The sequence below is a fragment of the Sinohyriopsis cumingii genome, chromosome 17 (assembly GCF_028554795.1).
Source record: "Sinohyriopsis cumingii isolate HCF-2022 chromosome 17, ASM2855479v2, whole genome shotgun sequence".
Lineage (NCBI taxonomy): Eukaryota > Metazoa > Mollusca > Bivalvia > Unionida > Unionidae > Sinohyriopsis > Sinohyriopsis cumingii.
The window spans coordinates 18,854,980-18,873,390 of NC_142977.1; the positions used below are offsets into that span (position 1 = coordinate 18,854,980).

Here is an 18,411-nt window from a genome sequence, read left to right on the forward strand (position 1 = left end):
TAAAGCTTCAAGAAATGGTGACCAAATACATACAGATTATTGAAAGCGATGACAAGCTAGTTGTTAAAATAATTGTAGTCTTTAATTTTGATTAGAAATTCTTCATGTATATGTATCTACCTCAATGATTGTTTCGTAAAATGGATATTGCTTTATTAATTCATGGATTTGTCTCTTTTTGTACCTTTTCAGGTTTTATACAGAATTTCGAGTTTTGATTTTTTTGAAAATGGAAGCTTTAAACTTGTTCATTGTTTGAATACAAATTTTTGTTCAATCACAAAGAATTCGAATAATTAAATAGTAAATCTTCCGAACATAGCGACTGAAATGTTTTCATCCAAAAACCTATCAAAAACGCAATTTACTACGTTTACTATGCGATTGTCCTTTTATCTAACATGTTTAGTAAACCTGCATAGAAAACGTGTTCATACAATGTTGACTATGGCCTTTCCTTTCTATATTGACTAAAACCAAACCAAACCAAACTAAACAAGCAAATAAACAAAAGCATTAAAAGTAAATAGAGCTATATAAACAGTATATATATATATAAGGCAATCGCTAGAATCTTATTATTATTACCTCCAGGCAAAAATTAAGTTCCACATATGATTGTTCTGATCACAAATTAGATTAACGAATGAATAAGGAAAGAAATGGGAAGCATGAATCTTTATGATATTAGTCACATAAGGTAATAAAAGTATTTACAATACCGGGTATATTGCTCAAAGGTTATTATGGGAAAAAAATCAGTTCTTCTAAAAAAATAAACTTGCACATAATGAAACACATATTTTGTTGGCATGGTTTTGTTTTCGTTGCCCGTTTTTAACTACCGCACTTCTGATACAGTTCGGGCACGTAGGGGTCTGTGACATCACATCTTCTTATACTTTAAACAGTCCTTCTTGCGAAACATCGCGAGTGCAACCCATTATTTGAGAATATAATCAGATTGTTCTATGTAGGCGACATACACCTCTTTCGCACATTAAAGTTGGTAGGAAAATACATAGTTGTACAATGAAGTTTAACGTTTCGTCTGAGTTTATTTCCAAAATAAGAAGTAGATCTATTTAGTGTTCTCCTTTCTTGGCTACCATGACAAAAGCGTTCTTGTAATCTGCGTTATCGTCTTCAGCTTTGTGGGAGGGGTAAGTTTCATTGAAATCTTTCAGGTTGAGAATTTCAAACCCCTCTTTCTGCCAGATGTCTTCTAGTTCATCCTTGCTGATAAACAGGCTTCTAAACGTCAACTCTCCAACTTTGTAGAACGTCTCCTCCAATACCCCAACCAAAACAAAATGACCGCCAGGTTTTAAGAGATTGCTTATGTTTCTGATAGACTTTACATAATCTTCAAGTGTGACAGAAGCAACGTCTAAGCAAAATGATGACGTAATGGCGTCGAAGATGATGCCATCTACAGGAGTGGAAACGATAGGGTTGGACTGTGCGACATCACACTTGACAATGTGTTTGGTCTTCTTTCTCAGTTCATCTTGCCGCTTGTCCACAGAGCTGCTGGAAGGTGTAGAAAACAAAGGAAAGCAGTTTTAGATAATAAAAAGAAATGATCTTAATTTTGAATAATATAATGGATAACGATGATTAATATGAGCCACATGAATGGACTGTCACTCTAACAGTGGACATGTCTTTGGTGGAACAGTCTGCTTGTTCAATAAGTAGGGATAGGTTACACACGTGCAACGAATCACGATCTTTTGAAGTGGACATAAATCATTAATACACGCACGATGATTTTTTTTTGGACAAGATAGTATATTCACGTTAGAGGAAAGATTTGTGTTATGATGGACCTAAAATTAAAATTGTTTGTGAATTTGTATATTTAAGAATTGTTTGTGTGACCGGTGGCTCCTTTGCACACGCATAAGAATTTTTTTTAAAAATCTAGACAGGCAGTGGAATACTGTTTAGACTGAATAAAATGCTTGCAGAAATTATCTAATATACGGCACGAACAATTTATGAAATATATTGCATATTGTTATTGTTCCAGTTCTTAGACGCTAAGCCATTTATACAAGGTAACGTTTCTTGAAAAATGTATCACCTGCTCTTTTTGCCCAAAATGTTTTAGGCATTAAACAGTCAACACATATAAACACTGTAAATAGTCAACTGGGAATAGTTCGCCTTACAATACTCTTAAAAAGTCTTAAATATTAAGTAAACCGAAACAACATTTCATTTTTAGTAAGACTTCCGTAATTTTAAAACAATTGGTGTCGGACAATTATGCAGGCAACAAGATGGAGGTAATGTTCGTGTGCTCCTACATGTAGAAAATCAACATTTGAAACTAAATTCTCTTCAACTGGCATTATAGGCTTCAATCTTCTAGTAAAGCAAGGGCAATATATCATCTTGAAAAAAGTTTTGAATATCGAGACTATCTTTTTGTTACAGCTATTAAGAATTTTAACTCAATTACGAACACATCGATTCCATGTTAAAACAGTTAAATATAGAATATGGCATGTTGATAGAAAACAAACTTCATTTTATGTTAGAATGTAAGTGTTACACCGAATATAGACTCAAATACATACCTAAGTATTACTGGAGACATCCACATATGCTTATATATATTGACCTACTTTCAATGAATAATCAGATGATTATATGCAATTTAAGCAATTTTGTTTTTGATATTTTAAACTTAACAATGAATTAATTTTTCAGTACGTATACATCAAAAAGACCACATATTCAAAACAGTTACAAATTACGAGACCGATCCGTGGCCTAGCAGTTAGAGCGTACGCCTCGGATGCGCGAGGTCGTGGGTTCGATCCCCGTCCGATTCGTACCATAGACTTACAAAAATGGTACTAACAGCTGCCTCGCTTGGCGCTCAGCATTATAAGGTTAGTGTTAGGACTGGTCGGCCTGGTGTCAGTATAAATATGACTGAGTGGGACATCATGCTACATGTCTGCGGCATGATGTCCCAGTGCTAGTCATCAATATAAACTGCCACGCCGCAGACATCATAGCGACAGCACGGAAACATTGTTAAAGCTACGTTAAAACTCCAAATCATAAAAACGCCCACATACTCAGGGCCCTTGTTCGATTTCTGCTTGGAACCCTACTCTCTTCAAATATATTGTACTTGTCAAGAACTAATAATTCAATAAATGTACGATGTTGGAAAGTGGTCAAACTGATCAAAGACCTTATATAATTACGACAAATGTCCTTAAATGTCAAATCTGCAAGGGTTAGGGAGGGGGAAAGGGGCGATGGCGACAGGATATGAGATGAAACCGTTCTCATTTAAAGGAAAAGATCAGCATCCAGATTCTTTCTGTGAGTGAACAGTGATGTGATGTGATGTGATTTGGATTTTTAACGTAGCTTTAACAATTTTTCAGTCATATCGCTACGATGTCTGCAATATGGCAGCTTATAGTGATGTATAGCACTGGGGGATCATGCCGCAGACATGTAGCATGATGTCCCACCCAGTCACATTATCCTGACACCGGGCCGACCAGTCCTAACACTAACCTCTTAATGCTGAGCGCCAAGCGAGGCAGCTGTAAGTACCGTTTATGTAAGTCTTTGGTATGACTCGGCCGGGGATCGAACCCACGACCTCCCGCATCCGAGGCGGACGCTCTAACCACTAGGTCACCGGAGCGGTCTGTGTGAGTGAACAAAATGAGGCAGTGAGCAATGATGATAGAACTGCAAGTCACCATGTTAACTCGACGGTCAAGTGCTAACCCGTCGAGAATGCTATCAACGGCAGGTATAGTAATTGTCTGATGGAGTCCATTTCATGTAAGATCAAGTAAATGAGCAGAAAATCATGTTAAAAGTGGTTATGGTTTGGGATAATGCTAAGTCAACTTACGCCATGTTCACTGTAACAACAACATAATCATTAAAGAAACAATTATTTGTTTCAGTGGGGATTTCCGGTGAACTGTTTGCGTCAGTATGACTAAAAAGGAAGACTTAATCGTTGCAATAATGTTTGCATGATTACTCAACCTATTAACCAGAAACAAGTAAGCACGTTTGATGATGCAATCAATGACAAGGCAACTAAACACCTGCAATTTGCAATAACAAGATCACAGTCAAGTTGGATAAAAGAAGAGCACACGTTTCTCTCAGAAATAATCTGTTACATGTTTATACTGGAATAAACAGTAACGCAGAAAGTGAAAACAACAAGATTTTTTAAATTTAAAAAAAAAAATTATTTTCCTGGAAAATTCTGTAAAAATGAAAAAAGGAGAACTTACAGTTTCAAGAATCTAATCCAAAATTAATCTAAAAATAATCCAAGAATTAAACTGCAAAAGTCATAGTAATAAAAGTTCTAATAATTTCAAATTCGAATCCTGATGTAAAATTCAAGATGGATGACGATGATGTATGCTGTAGTCAGTACTGTGTTTATCTACATCTCCTTGTAGAAATACAAATAATGGCACTCCGGTGTTGGAAATCCAAAGTTCAATTTGTAAGCAATGTCTTTCCCTGTGTGAGCACTCTTCAGAATATTTCCAGACAAATAACATAGTTAATCTTTTTGAATCCAAGTAATTTGAAATAACTCCAAACAAGTAATTTGAAATAACTCTAAACAGCACAACATAACACTTTAAATGCCCAACCTCTACTAAAAAATATTTCTCAGACACATTGAATTATATGGGCTTTCCTAAACATCAACAAGAGTCATGTGATCATGTTTATATCACATACACAGAAAGAATATAGCCTTGACTAGACCAATGATTTTATTCCCAGAATAAAAATGAAATAAAGTGTTTACTTTTTAACCCACGCAGTTTCATCATGACATTGATAACAACCAATCATTTTAACATTAAATAGAACTTTGTTTACTAAATTTGTTATAAACTAACAGTCAAGGTCATACCTTTTTCTGAAAGAGTATCATCTATAGTGAATACATTTACATTATTATAGCGTATAATATAATAAAATTTTTAAAACTGACAAATAATATATATATATATATATATATATATATATATATATATATATATATATATATATATATATATAAAATCAGAAAGAAGTAACAAATCACAAACCGATCTTCTGGCGACTGTTGCAGCAACAGATCATGATCTTCACCGCTTGAAGTGTGTATGATGTATGCAAGGATAAATACTGTACATCAGTTCAAATGTATCATTCTTTTTTCAGTTGCATACAAACCTTGATTTCTCTAACTTCACCAAGTATTCAAGGACAGGTCCCATTTGATTAATTTTTCCGTCTTTCCATTTCTGTAGAAGCTCTAGGTTTTTCTGGGAAAAGTCACATAGAGTTATCTCCTCAAACCACGGAGCGGCGCAAAATGCAGTATGGGGCATTGGGCCGGTACCAATATCCAATACTTTGACTCCTGATATTGCACCTGAAACAAAATACAAGCATGGTGTGCCGACCTTCCATTTTTGGTTGCTAGAAAAATAAGATTACGAAGACTAAGGCCTGCATATTGAGAATGCAGTCATATAATAGATACTAAACCAAAACCGTGTTAAGGACGCCGGTGCCGGCAAAATGACATTTGCATCTACGTTTTCCATCGACATGGGCTAAAATAAAACTGCCTTTTGTCGTGTACTTTTTATAAAAAAAGAGAACACATATCTATTAAATTCTTTAAACACCCCTACACCCGGTTAAATATTGGGTTCCTCACACGAAATAGCTGTGTAAATATGTCAGTATCAAAAGAAGATTTAGACATAAAGTTCAAGATCGTCATATCGATGGTAACGAACCCTAGATGGTACACCTCCCACCCACCCAAACCTCCCTCTGTTAATATATATCTTTCAGCTGATGCCACTAAAACACTTGCGTGCTCATTAGTACTTTCAAGACTGGACTATTGTAACTCAATTCTGTCTGGTTCATCTTAATAACTACTCCAGAAACTTCAAAAAGTTCAAAACACAGCTGCTCAGATCATAGTTAGAGTACCACGATCAGAGCACACCTCCCCGCTGATCTGTACCCTACACTGGCTATCCATTCAATCCAGAATCAAACTCAAAATTTGTTCTTTGTGCTACGTTTCACTGACGGACTCTAGTCCACCATACCAATCCGACCTCACCCATGTGTATACACCAGCAAGATACTTACGCTCCTCTTCTGACAATCGTATACTCATTATTCCCACTATAAAAACAAAGTCATACGGACAGCGTTCCTTTGCATACCAGGGCCCAGCAACGTGGAATGAATTACCCACCGAACGTAGACACAACGACACTGTGATCCCATTCAAGAGTGCTCTCAAAACAAGAACACAAATTCTTAGGTTAACATTTCATCAAATGCAAACGAGACCGTCTTAATGAAGGCAGGGAAGCAAAACCGATGACGAAAGAAAGCTAGCAAGGAGTTCTTAGGAAATATTGGTGGAATTTTCACACAAATGTGGACTGTGTGATATCACCCGTTATAGTATAGTCAACAGAATCAGCTGAAATAGTGACAATTATTTGCTTGCCAAACAAACACTGCTGTCCCTTCGCAGGCGTCTTCAAGATATTTTTTCAACACTTCGTAAAGAAGAGTAGCAGCTTCAAGTACAATTTCCATTATTAGATTCGGTTTAATCTGCAGCAGTAGTCGTTCGTGTGTTATCATTCTTAGAAGCGGCATCTTTATTACGTATCCCAAAAATCCAGACCCTCAATAATAAGCATTGCAACTGATAATACGGTCATAGGCAGAAACGCGTCAATAACAAAGCAACCCATACACATTTTACCACTCAGACGATAAACGGAGAGCGCCTTTAAATCGCTGAAGCAGCTTGTTCCAGTTCAATTGGCGATTCTTTCCTCAATAATGGGTGTAGAACCTACTTTTTTTTTTTACAACACTTCTTCAGATCCCCATCTCTAATCATCTTGGTGAATCTACATTAAAATGCATCTAACCACTGCTGCTGCTTGATTGGGTGTAGTAACTGGAAAACATCTTTACAAACCACATTAAAAAGTACACCCAAATCTTGGTAATTCTGTACGCATCACACACAGTTCACATCCGTGTCTATACTTGTCTATACTGCCGCTTTCTTATCGCCATTACCGCTACCGTCTGTCAGCCATCCAACTCTATACGTTTCTTAAGCACCTGGATTTCTTTCGTGTCCATTATAGAGGATTTGCTTCAGGAAGTATATTAATTTGTTCGAACGTCTCTAATAAAACTTAAACATCTTTCGGCGGATTTGCTGCTCATCGGGAAATCCTGTGTTTACTCATCCAACATAGTGTAAACGCAATACAAATAGCGTTTTGAATCAACTTTGTGGTGTAGGGGCTGGGAAAAAAGTCACGTGGGCAAATTCCTTCTTACGCATCATCCTATTATGGTGCTATGTACAATAATTACCTACACCAGGAACTAATATCAGTTTTGTTTGGACAGCCAAATTGATTTCTATTAGGACCATGTAAGACATGTTTAGAGTTACTATCTGCTTACATATACTGTGTTTATTTACGATATCTAGTGATCCTAAGTTAATTTGTTATTATTCGTTTCTACCATTCCAGTGCATTAAAACATTATCACACCGACATGTAAAACCTTTGGTCGAAAAGAGGTAGAAAAGCCGCTGCAAGGCAAGCCCTAATTATTTTAATTCATTACCAGAACACGTTTCTAAAACAAATATTTGCATCTGTACCACAACAGTAAAACACCATATATACGCAGCGGGTGGTGAGGTGGTGACTTGATCGGTATAAAACGGCACTTTTAATGTCAACTTACAGCTGTTTCAGATATTCAGCGTTCATTAAAGTCGCTTTAATTCTCTGATATTTTTTCAAAATGTTTTCAAAGTGTTAATTTATTATGTTTCGTTGTAGAAATCACTGCCATAAAATGAGTATTATTCCTTGATTTAAAACAAAAATGCTTTATACGAACCGAGAAACCTTCCTTTCTTTGACGCAATGGATGCAAGAAAGCAAACGTTTGAATACTCACAGTAATCTATACTAGTTCAATAAATAATTGGTGGGATGAAGCGAGAAACCTTCCTTTCTTTGAAGCAATGGATGCAAGAAAGCAAACGTTTGAATACTCACAGTAATCTATAATAGTTCTTAAACGAGATTTTGTGACTTCACATCTTTGCAGGATGACGCATTCAGATATTTTTGAAATAATAGTCTTAAGAGCTATGGATCGGTAATTATTTTTGTCCGCCATGTTACCAATTTTGCTCTTTAGTAGCGCTATAATTGTAACTTTTGTGAAATCATCTGGTACAAAGTTATGCACAAACATACAATTAAATCAAATTATCAATAGCACATGAAGTTTAGTATCTGAAAATTTAAAATTTTCCATAAATAAAAAAATCGGATCCTGGACATTTACCAGTTAGGCGTTCAGCATTAATAATCGTCATTTATCTTTGTAAGCTTAAACGATGCAAAGAAGCAGGAACAGTATGTACAGTTTCAAAAACGACAATCCAACAGTTATTTAAGTGTCCCTCTTGGACAACACAAAAGTTTTCACTTGACGTAGTGAAAGATCAAAAAAAAAAAAAAAAAAAAAACTCACAACGAGGTTTGCTGAACGTTGTCTCACAAGTTTCTCCGAGAACTATGTGACCGATGGTGTGTGTGTGTGTGTGTGTGTGTGTGATTTGGATCTTTTTGGAATAGCTTTAACAATTTTTCAGTCATATCGCTACGATGTCTGCAATGTGGAAGTTTATGTGCTAGTGATGTCTAACACTGGGACATTATGCCACATACATGTAGCATAATGTCCCACCCAGTCAATTATCATGTCACCAGGCCGACAGTCCTTACACTAACCTCTTAATGATGAGCGCTTTGCGAGGCAGCTGCTAGAATCAGCTTTTTAAGTTTTTGGTATGACTTGGCCGGGGTGCGAACCCTCGTCCTCCCGCATCCGAAGCGGTCGCTCTAACCACTCAGGCCAAAGGAGCGACAATATGACCGACGGAGCAGTGTCTAGTGGATAAATGACATCATAAAGTTTGAATAGCTCGCTAAACAACATCGCACAGGTCTGGTAGAAAAAAGATAAGCAACATGACTAATACAGGTCTAGTATAAAAAGATAAGCAAAAGGTATAATAAATGTCTAGTATATAAAGATAGATATCATGGTCTAATACACAGGGGCTCGTTACAAAGAAAATCCGAAGCATCCGTCAATGAATAGAGGGATGAAGGGTCTAATATTTAATAATTCAACACAAGGGAAGACACGATTACGTACCCCTCGGTAGTTCCAACCCTTCTAGTTTGTCTTAATTTCGTCTGATAAATTCCAACTTAAGTCAGCCGTAATAAAAAATAATTCAATTTTAAAATAATTCAATTTTCAAAATAGTCCTACTCACGTCCTTCAGTTCGTGACATATTGGAGAAAATATAACAAGTGTTCACTGATATGGACGCGTGTATAAGTACTGGGAAGGAAGTGCCGTTTACATTTAGATAGTCTTGGATTTCACCATTGACCAAGCGAGATCAAATCTCTGACCATCTGAAATTAGGATAATACTTAACAGTTCCAGTCTATTTTTAGAGCATTTTATCATGTCTCCTTTTGGTGGTGATACAAGAATTGAATGAAGGCTATGTTGGTATGGTTTAAAGGCAATTGTTTATTCTTTAGAATATGCACTTTTGGTGTGGTGGTGTGTTTGTCTGTGTGTGTTTCGGCGACAGAGTACAGTGAGTAATAAGGTCTTGGTGATGATCCGGAAGTGAAATCTGTGTTCCACTTCATGTTGGCTTGTTTACAGTCTAGCCTTTCAAAAATATGCCAGTGAACCTTTGACAGGAACTTCACCGTGAATTCATCTTTGAAGGTAATTTAGATTAACATCTGATTTGTATTGATTGTCACACAGTGGAAAGATCAGTACTGAGAAACAAATGTAGAGAATATATACTACAATTGATATATGTCCATCTACAGAGTGCATTTAGAACAGTCTTGGAATTCAACATTGGCCGAAGGTAAGAACCGAACAACCTCTTTCTCTATCTCTCTCTCATGCACACACATACGCATGAATACAACTTCGCGCGCGCGCGTGTGTGTGTGTGCTTGATACCTCAAATCCAGATATAACACTCTCATGATCTATATAGATGCATACATGACCAATAGATCTACTCGTAACAGGTATAGCAGATAAGGCATCATGACTTAAAATGCATGCACTCAGGTCGTATTCGACAAATGCCTGTGACCATTGTCTGTGTAGCCATTAATTTTATGTAATTAAGCGGTGACTTTGTGATAAATGCCAAAAATAAAATTCAATTTTTCTCAACGCAGTTTGACATGAGGCACATGCCACTGTCTTATTACTAGATTGGCCGTTTCTGCAAAAAAAGAAACACGTTTCTAAAAATCGTTAGAGATTTATAAATTGTGTTTTTCCTTACAAACACTACTCCTCTGGGTCCGACTAGCTGTCGTCTGAACTATCGGTATATAGTAGATCAATGACATCCATCAAGTTTCAACTTTGGAAAACGCATTATCGTGAACAAAATACTTTAGGCGTTAGTTTCAGGCCCCTAATTCAAACGTTTGCATAAATAGCAGTTTCATTTACTCATCAGAAACAAGTAACATAAGAAAGAAGGACACATTAGAAACAGTGTAACATTAATAAGCATGATTCACCAAAGTGATAATGAATAGAAACATAGGTATATATATATATATATATATATATGAATTTATTGTATGCATTAAAAGACACGTAAAAAGAAAGGAACATAAATAACTGTTTGATAATATATATATATATATATATATATATATATATATATATATATATATATATATATATATATATATATATATATATATATATATATATATATAATATGTGGCATGGTGATGTCCCTTGGTGTAACAATATGTATATCCCAAAACTACGCCATGGGTTGGGGTTGGTCGGTCGAATATTTTATATGAAGAAAACAAACCGTGATATACATATGTATTCGTAAAAAGTAGATGCAAACTGTACAAAATAATTAATGTCCTCAATACATATTTCTTCGAAAACTGATGCAATCAATTGTATTAATCCGTGTTACACTGTGTCAGTAGCTTACTAGATATGCCTATCTCTTGTCCACATTAATTTGAAGCTTTTATAAAAAAAAAAGGTTACTAATGAAACTGAAACAAAAGAACAACGATGACTGCGAATATTGCACTTTTACTGGGTTCAATGATGCTTTCATTATAATAATAAGGTATGGGTTTGAGTCACATTATTATTGATATTCTGATCCTGTTTGTCTGTGTTCCAGTATATATATATATATATATATATATATATATATATATATATATATATATATATATATATACAATTTCTATCAGGTTTAAACCAAGAGCTGAGTCTTTTGGCAACATGTGACATTAGGTTAATTCGTTCCCAGATTATATTTTTATGATTTTGTTTCAAAATGTGATACACATCATTGAAAATAAATAATGCAGCTGTTGTAACTGGGTAACTCTTACCCATGTTTATGTCCAACAGAGTTATCTCTCTTAAGACAGCGAAGTACCTGTTTTTGTCCTTGTCAAATTGACAATTTAACATTGTTGTTTGTGACACTGTGTGACACGCATGCTGAGGTAGGATAGAAAATATATTTATTTCACAAAACATTAGCATTGAGCCTATCTTGTGCTGAAAAATTGTGTTAAACACTACAACAACAACAACAACAATTTTTTTTATGTTTTATACAAGTGAGACTAAGTACACTTGTTACTTGTACAGTCCCGAGCTATATCACAGATTATTGAAATATTTAAGGTTGGCTTTAGGAATTTTGGTACCATTTGTATAGAACGAGGTGGCCGGAGCTAAAGGTGTAGGGAACATTGCATTCACAAATAAACAATTCAACTAGCTGTGATTGGTGCATTATGTAAGAGCTGTAGTTTGCGTGTGATTTGGATTTTTAACGTAGCTTTAAGAATTATTCAATCATATCGCTACGATGTTTGCAGTGTAGCAGTTTATAGCGATGACTATCACTGGGGCATCATGTCGCAGACATGTAGCATGATGTCCCGCCCAGTCACATTATTCGGACCCCAGGACAACCAGTCCTAACACTAACCTCTTAATGCTGAGCGCCAAGCGAGGCAGCTGTTAGAGCCATTTTTGTAAGTCTTTGGTATGACTCCGCCGGGGATCGAACCCACAACCTCCCGCATCCTAGGCGGACGCTCTAGCCACTCTGCCAGCGGAGCGGTCAGTTGTAGTTTTAATTAGGGTTATAAAAAGTTGCACTTTAAACTGCCACACTACACACACACACACACACACACACACACACACACACACAGACTTGAGTCACTTGGCAGCATGTGAGTTTATGTTAATTCATATCAAGACCATATTTTGTATATTTTATGATTTGAAAAAAATGTGATACATGTCATTGAAAATGCAGCTGTTGCTTCTCGACAACTCTTACCCTTGTGCGATTCCAACACAGTTATCTCTATTAAAAGCACTGCAGTACCTGATTCTGTCCTAGTCAAATTGATAATCTAACATTGATCTATCTATATGGCAATGTGTCGTACACATGCTGTGGTAGGACAGAAAGTATAGATATCTCACCAACAAGGTCTATGGAAAAAACAATTGGTACCAGATACCTTGTCATGTGAAGTGCCAATATCTACTGCCTCTTCAAAGACTAAAGACTTTTGGCACAGAGAAGTCATCAGGTTTCCGTTGAGTTCTCGTGTGCATCCCATGGTTGTGCTATTCCGTGCTGAAATTCTTGTACATGTATATTTAAGAGCACAGGGGTTCCTTAAAAACAAACTTAGGGATATCCGTCAATGAATCAAGGGATGGGGGTTGCGTGTCTAACCTTAACAATATAACACAGGTTGCCCCCCGCCCATCCCTTGATTCATTGACGGATATTCCCAATTTTCCTTGTAACGAACCCCTGTGGTGAAATGTCGCGCTTACGTCCAAACGTATTCGGGTGCATGTACAATCTGAATAAGAGCTGACTGAAGTTGCGGAAAAGAAGTACTAGGTATCTCTGCTACTAGAGAGAACAAGTTCAATGACGTAATAATAACAGCAACATATGGTCAGCCACTATTTCTTCCACTTATGAGAATAAACAATAGCTATTACCTGATTTGAAAGCATCGTGTATGCTGTTTAGAACAAATGTTATCAGATCTCCATCCTTTTCATGCCATGCACCACTGCTGTAATACGTAGAAACGTATGTCTCTGGGTCGAAGTCGACATCTCTGTGTGTTGTTAATGCTCTCTCAGCAGACATGTTTCCTATTATATTAGGCTAAAATTGCCACGAGGTCACAGCACACACTATGGTGCCAGAGACTGTACAGAGTGGGTATTATCGATAGGGCTGGTTGATATATTGTGCATGATTTCATTTTTTAGTAGAAATCGAAAATTTAATTACTCAGAAAGCTTACAATTAACCTTATAGCGATTTTCTATTTACAATCAGTTTTTCTACACACTTTTCACAACACGTTTGCAAAGGACGACGTTACATTACGACTGCTCGTGGTTAGCCCTATCTTATCACGTGTTGCAGCCTCATACACATAAATCATTGGTTCCAACTCAAGCTTTTCAAGCAATTAATTTAACTTTTGAAGACGTTGCGTGTGAACAGTTCAATGCTGGTCAACTTGGTGAGAACGGAAATCTTCACTTAAAGAGATGACAAAAATGCAGGGCTTTCAGAACAGTTAGAAATAGATCTGACCTACTTCATAGCTGAGTAAACACAGAACAACGCCCATTTCGTTTATTAATAGACCTTCTCTGAGCTAAATAATCACTTAGCCGTGCCGATAAATTCTGCTTCGTAAACGATTGCCAGTTGAAAGAAAGGTGTAACACATATTTAAATGAAGTGCCAGCCGTACACTGTACTTTGTCGAAAGGCATCACGCGACATAAATTCAGTCTCATTCATTATGTTCGCAACTGTTTGCCAAGGGAATATTAACGTAAAACGTAAATTGTTTCACCCATTATACCACGTAGAAAGTACATCTTTGTAACATACTGATGTCAACAAGTAACGGTGAAATATAGTAGAAGTGGAAAAAATTGAACGTAATGTCGTGGAAGAATATAGTTATTATGTACGCCTATGGTATGTTTGGCTAAATCAAGATGTTGGAGACGGAAAACAAATTTTCTCACAAATTTTGCAAAGAATTAAAGATCGAACATCACAAAACTAGCAACATAATATTAACAATTCAAATACACGTGTGTCTGATAGCATGTTAAAAACCGAATTAGGACCAGGAAAATACATCTTATGTGGATTATCCTAATTTGTTTGGGAAGTTACTTGCAATTTAGAAGCTCATTGCCTACGCTGAAAACAGAGACAGGTAGACATAGCAGGATTGAGAGAAATAATAGGTATTGTGAATTAGGCCGGGAAAATAATATTTATTTGGTAGAAGATGAATTCCATTTTGTTTGAATTTGTCCAGCTTATGATCGATGAAATATTGTAATGAAGTTTATTATCTATATCCGTCTGTAGAACAATTTGTATCCCTAATTAGTCATAGTAATAAATATATTCATTAACAGAAATCCTTCTTACTTTATAAATTCGGCTTCTTGTATTAGACAATTTATCATAGCTTAAAACGAACGGTGAATACTATACTCAGAGGTAGTAATATCTGTATTAAACAATGCTCCGATTATTGGACATTATGTATGTATACTCATGATGAACATATATTTAACTTCTTTAAACCATGGCGTGCATTAGTTTTACTTGAATTGTATTTTGTAATATGTGCTGGTGGCCGAAATTACTGAATAAAGTCTAATTTTATTATTATAATTATTGTTATTATCATTATTATTATTATCCTTATTATTATTATTATTATTATTATTATTATCATTATTATTATTGTCATTATTATTATTATTATTATTATTATTATTTATGCTAATGTGTATCGAGGATTTAGAAAAAGGAGGAGTTATTCTAGTGGGTTAAACCAAATTAAAGTGGATGATATTCAAATGGAAATTTCTAATCTAAATTTTACTCGAATTTTTAATAGATTTACAAAGGTGTGGTCCAATCCCCACCACCTACCCTTGGACATGCCACTGGTATAACAGTTTTCATCTCGTTACTACTGTATTATTTGGATAAAGATATTTGAAATGAAATTATTAACATAATTGTTGGTATTGTTCACATACAAGTGTAGAGATGAAGTCAATGCAGGTAAACTAGAAGACATTGACATCAGTTTTGACCAAGGTAAGTGGTTGAATATTAAAGTAGAAAAGGGCAAAAGCAGAAGATGATAATGTGCATACAAATGTTCCCCATGTCTTAGGAAGGGAACATTTTTCCTCAAAGGAGATACCAAACAACTTTAATTATTGGCATATTTACTTTTACTTGCTTACAAGTGTTGTATTTGTAAAAGAGGACGGTAAGTCAGAGGATACCAACTTGTCACATATGACAGAAAAGACTCTAACCAAATGAATATAGTATGTAAAAAGTACTATGGTATCCAATGTTATGTACACGGAACGTATGGGAAACTGCTATGTAAAAGCAAATGTAACAGCATCTATGCAAAAAGAAGGACGAAATCTTAATGTCACAATATCATCCATTGGTGGAACTGTGTGAGATGCTAGTTGCACTTGTCCAGGATCAACACTTGGACGGTGTAATCATGTTGCAGCATTACTGCTTACATTATATGAATTTTGCAAGGAGTTTGGATACAATTCAGTCTTGCACAAGCAAACCATGTGAATGGAATAAAAGACAGAAAGGCAACAAAAATCCAGGGAAAGTGACTGATGCAACGTATTCATCATACATGGAAAATGGACAAGAATATGTGACTTTGATCCCAGGCCTGTAAGCGTAAGAAAAGCTCATGAAGAACAATTTAATGGCTTTGTGTGTTCTCTTATATGCAGTGCTGTTAGGATAGGCAAAATATAAATGTTGGAAAGCCTTTTCGATTACAAATATATAGACTATGACATTTCTGATGAACGCAAGAGAATTCTGAGGAGTCAAGTTTCAACCTTTTTTATAAACCTTAAGGAGGAACGTCACCAGTACAGCTCAGACGTATATATATATATATATATATATATATATATATATATATATATATATATATATATATATGATTCCAGGTACAGAATTACAGACTCTGAACAACGGAAGGCAAGTCGATGGTTCCGAGTTACTTCATAAACAGTTAAACAGATTGTCGATCTTGGTAGTCTGTTACAATCACCAATTTCTGATGCTGCATTAAGAACATTTCAAAACTACATCAGCACTCCCATTTGACACTGAGATGCATACACCTCACCTGAAACGTTAGGAGTGTAAACCATTCTTTGAGAAGTACAGCATAGAATATAATAAGCTTGTTCTATGTAGCTGGCATGCATAGCCGTCATAGTTTTCATGTTATAGTAATACATTAAAAGAAAAGGATACAATTGTTGATAGGAATTTAACTTTTTGTCTGGATTTATTCCCAAAATCCAAAGTATAGCTAAATAGTGTAAATAAAGTATAGCTAAATAAAGTATAGCTAATTAGGATTTTTACAGACGGCCTTCAGAAGTCTCCATAGCGAAAGCAGTGTTTGATTCATTAAGTCCGGAATAGATAACACATGGTTCATGCACGTATAGAGGAATGTTGTTATCGCGGTGCATATGATTTTCTATCAAAACACTTGCATATGATCCGTGTCTATACTGAGGGATATATATTTGATCATGAGCATTCAAAAGTTTAAGGTTATTAAATTCATAACATCACTCCGTTTCCATGGGTTTATAATGGGAGTAGAAAAGTACGGTGAGTCCAACGGATGATTGACGTTATCATACTACTGTCTTGGTAGGCTGGTTGAGCTTGCTATATCATTCCATGAAGACACTCCGAAATTATATGGACAGACACCTTGCAATTTTTAAAATGCGAGCGACAATTCGGACTACGTCTGCAAGTGAAGCGACCTGTCCTTCTTTTTTGCATTTCATAAAATGTTTTCCGCTAAAATATGCTCCAATTTTGTGAATTAACTACTACTACGGTAACATTTCATAACCAGCTCCGACACATCATCCTGAAATACGCCTTTCGAATTTCAGACGAATAGCTTCTAAAAGACACATACACATACAAATGCGTGTACTCACAAAAAGCACATGAACTGGTTAGAGCTGTAGTCATGTAATACTGTTCCAACAATAATGCAGTATCTGAGGAGCACAGGTTACAGAGCACTGGTCAGTGTCTAAAAGGAAATCACTGCAAGTTCCCCAAACACTCCTGGATACTTTCTTCACAACGCAGTTAAGCATTTTGTCCCACAAGCTTTTGATCAAAATCATACAATACCATTTAAAAAAAAAACAGTGTTAGTCAATTTTCTCTGCTTATTACTGAAATATGTAAATGTGTAAAGAAGATCCTGAATTCATAAAAAGCAGTTTTATTAGAAAATTAATGAAAACATTGGAAATAATGCACAGGTGTCAGGTTCATATATATATCAGCGTTCACAGTGGTTTCAATTTATTTGCTGTTGAGATAACCTTTGGTGCTGTTCAAAGGAAATTAGCATATCGCGTGTTTATATATTTTTTATCAGCGATATATTTCGTTGAGAAAGAATAGGCGAGACCGACTCCATTCATGCGAATAACTCTCTCGTAAGATGAACTATAGGGCTGGCATTTAAAGAAATTAGTTACGCGGCCACACTGTTCATCTTCTGTATACAGCTGCTGCACATAACTATATATACCTTATGGAAATATTTGGTGCAAGTTCCAAATTAAAAAGTACAGTTCTTAAGTGCCAACACTGTACTATATGGTAAACTGACATTAGACCCACATATCGTCCATCAGTATTAACACAGATTTGATGAGAGGGTTGATTTATCGGACAAGGGTTGAGCTTGCTATTACATTCCATGAAGACATTCCAAAATGACATGAATAGACATCTTGCATGTCGGAGCACATACTCACTCAATTTATCGGACAAGGGTTGAGCTTGCTATTACATTCCATGAAGACATTCCAAAATGACATGAATAGACGTCTTGCAAGTCGGAGCACATACTCACTCAATTTATCGGACAAGGGTTGAGCATGCTATTACATTCCATGAAGACATTCCAAAATGACATGAATAGACGTCTTGCAAGTCGGAGCACATACTCACTCAA

At 35.8% G+C, this 18,411-nt stretch overlaps 1 protein-coding gene across 3 annotated transcripts; it reads right to left on the minus strand.

The window, feature by feature from the left end:
- Nucleotides 1-663: 663 nt before the first annotated feature.
- LOC149777855 (nicotinamide N-methyltransferase-like) lies at nucleotides 664-13,456 on the minus strand. Of its 3 annotated transcripts, none has more exons than XM_089938933.1 (3): nucleotides 13,277-13,456; nucleotides 5,248-5,449; nucleotides 664-1,533 (listed from the first exon to the last, which is right to left on the minus strand). In XM_089938933.1, exons 1-3 carry the CDS (start codon nucleotides 13,428-13,430, stop codon nucleotides 1,086-1,088), a joined length of 804 nt encoding a protein of 267 aa, XP_089795059.1. In that variant the 5' UTR covers nucleotides 13,431-13,456; the 3' UTR covers nucleotides 664-1,085. The 3 variants fall into 3 exon arrangements, with proteins under 3 accessions (XP_089795059.1, XP_089795060.1, XP_089795061.1); XM_089938934.1 differs by lacking the exon at nucleotides 13,277-13,456 and adding an exon at nucleotides 6,190-7,402; XM_089938935.1 differs by lacking the exon at nucleotides 13,277-13,456 and adding an exon at nucleotides 6,815-7,400.
- Between the last annotated feature and the right edge of the window lie 4,955 nt (nucleotides 13,457-18,411).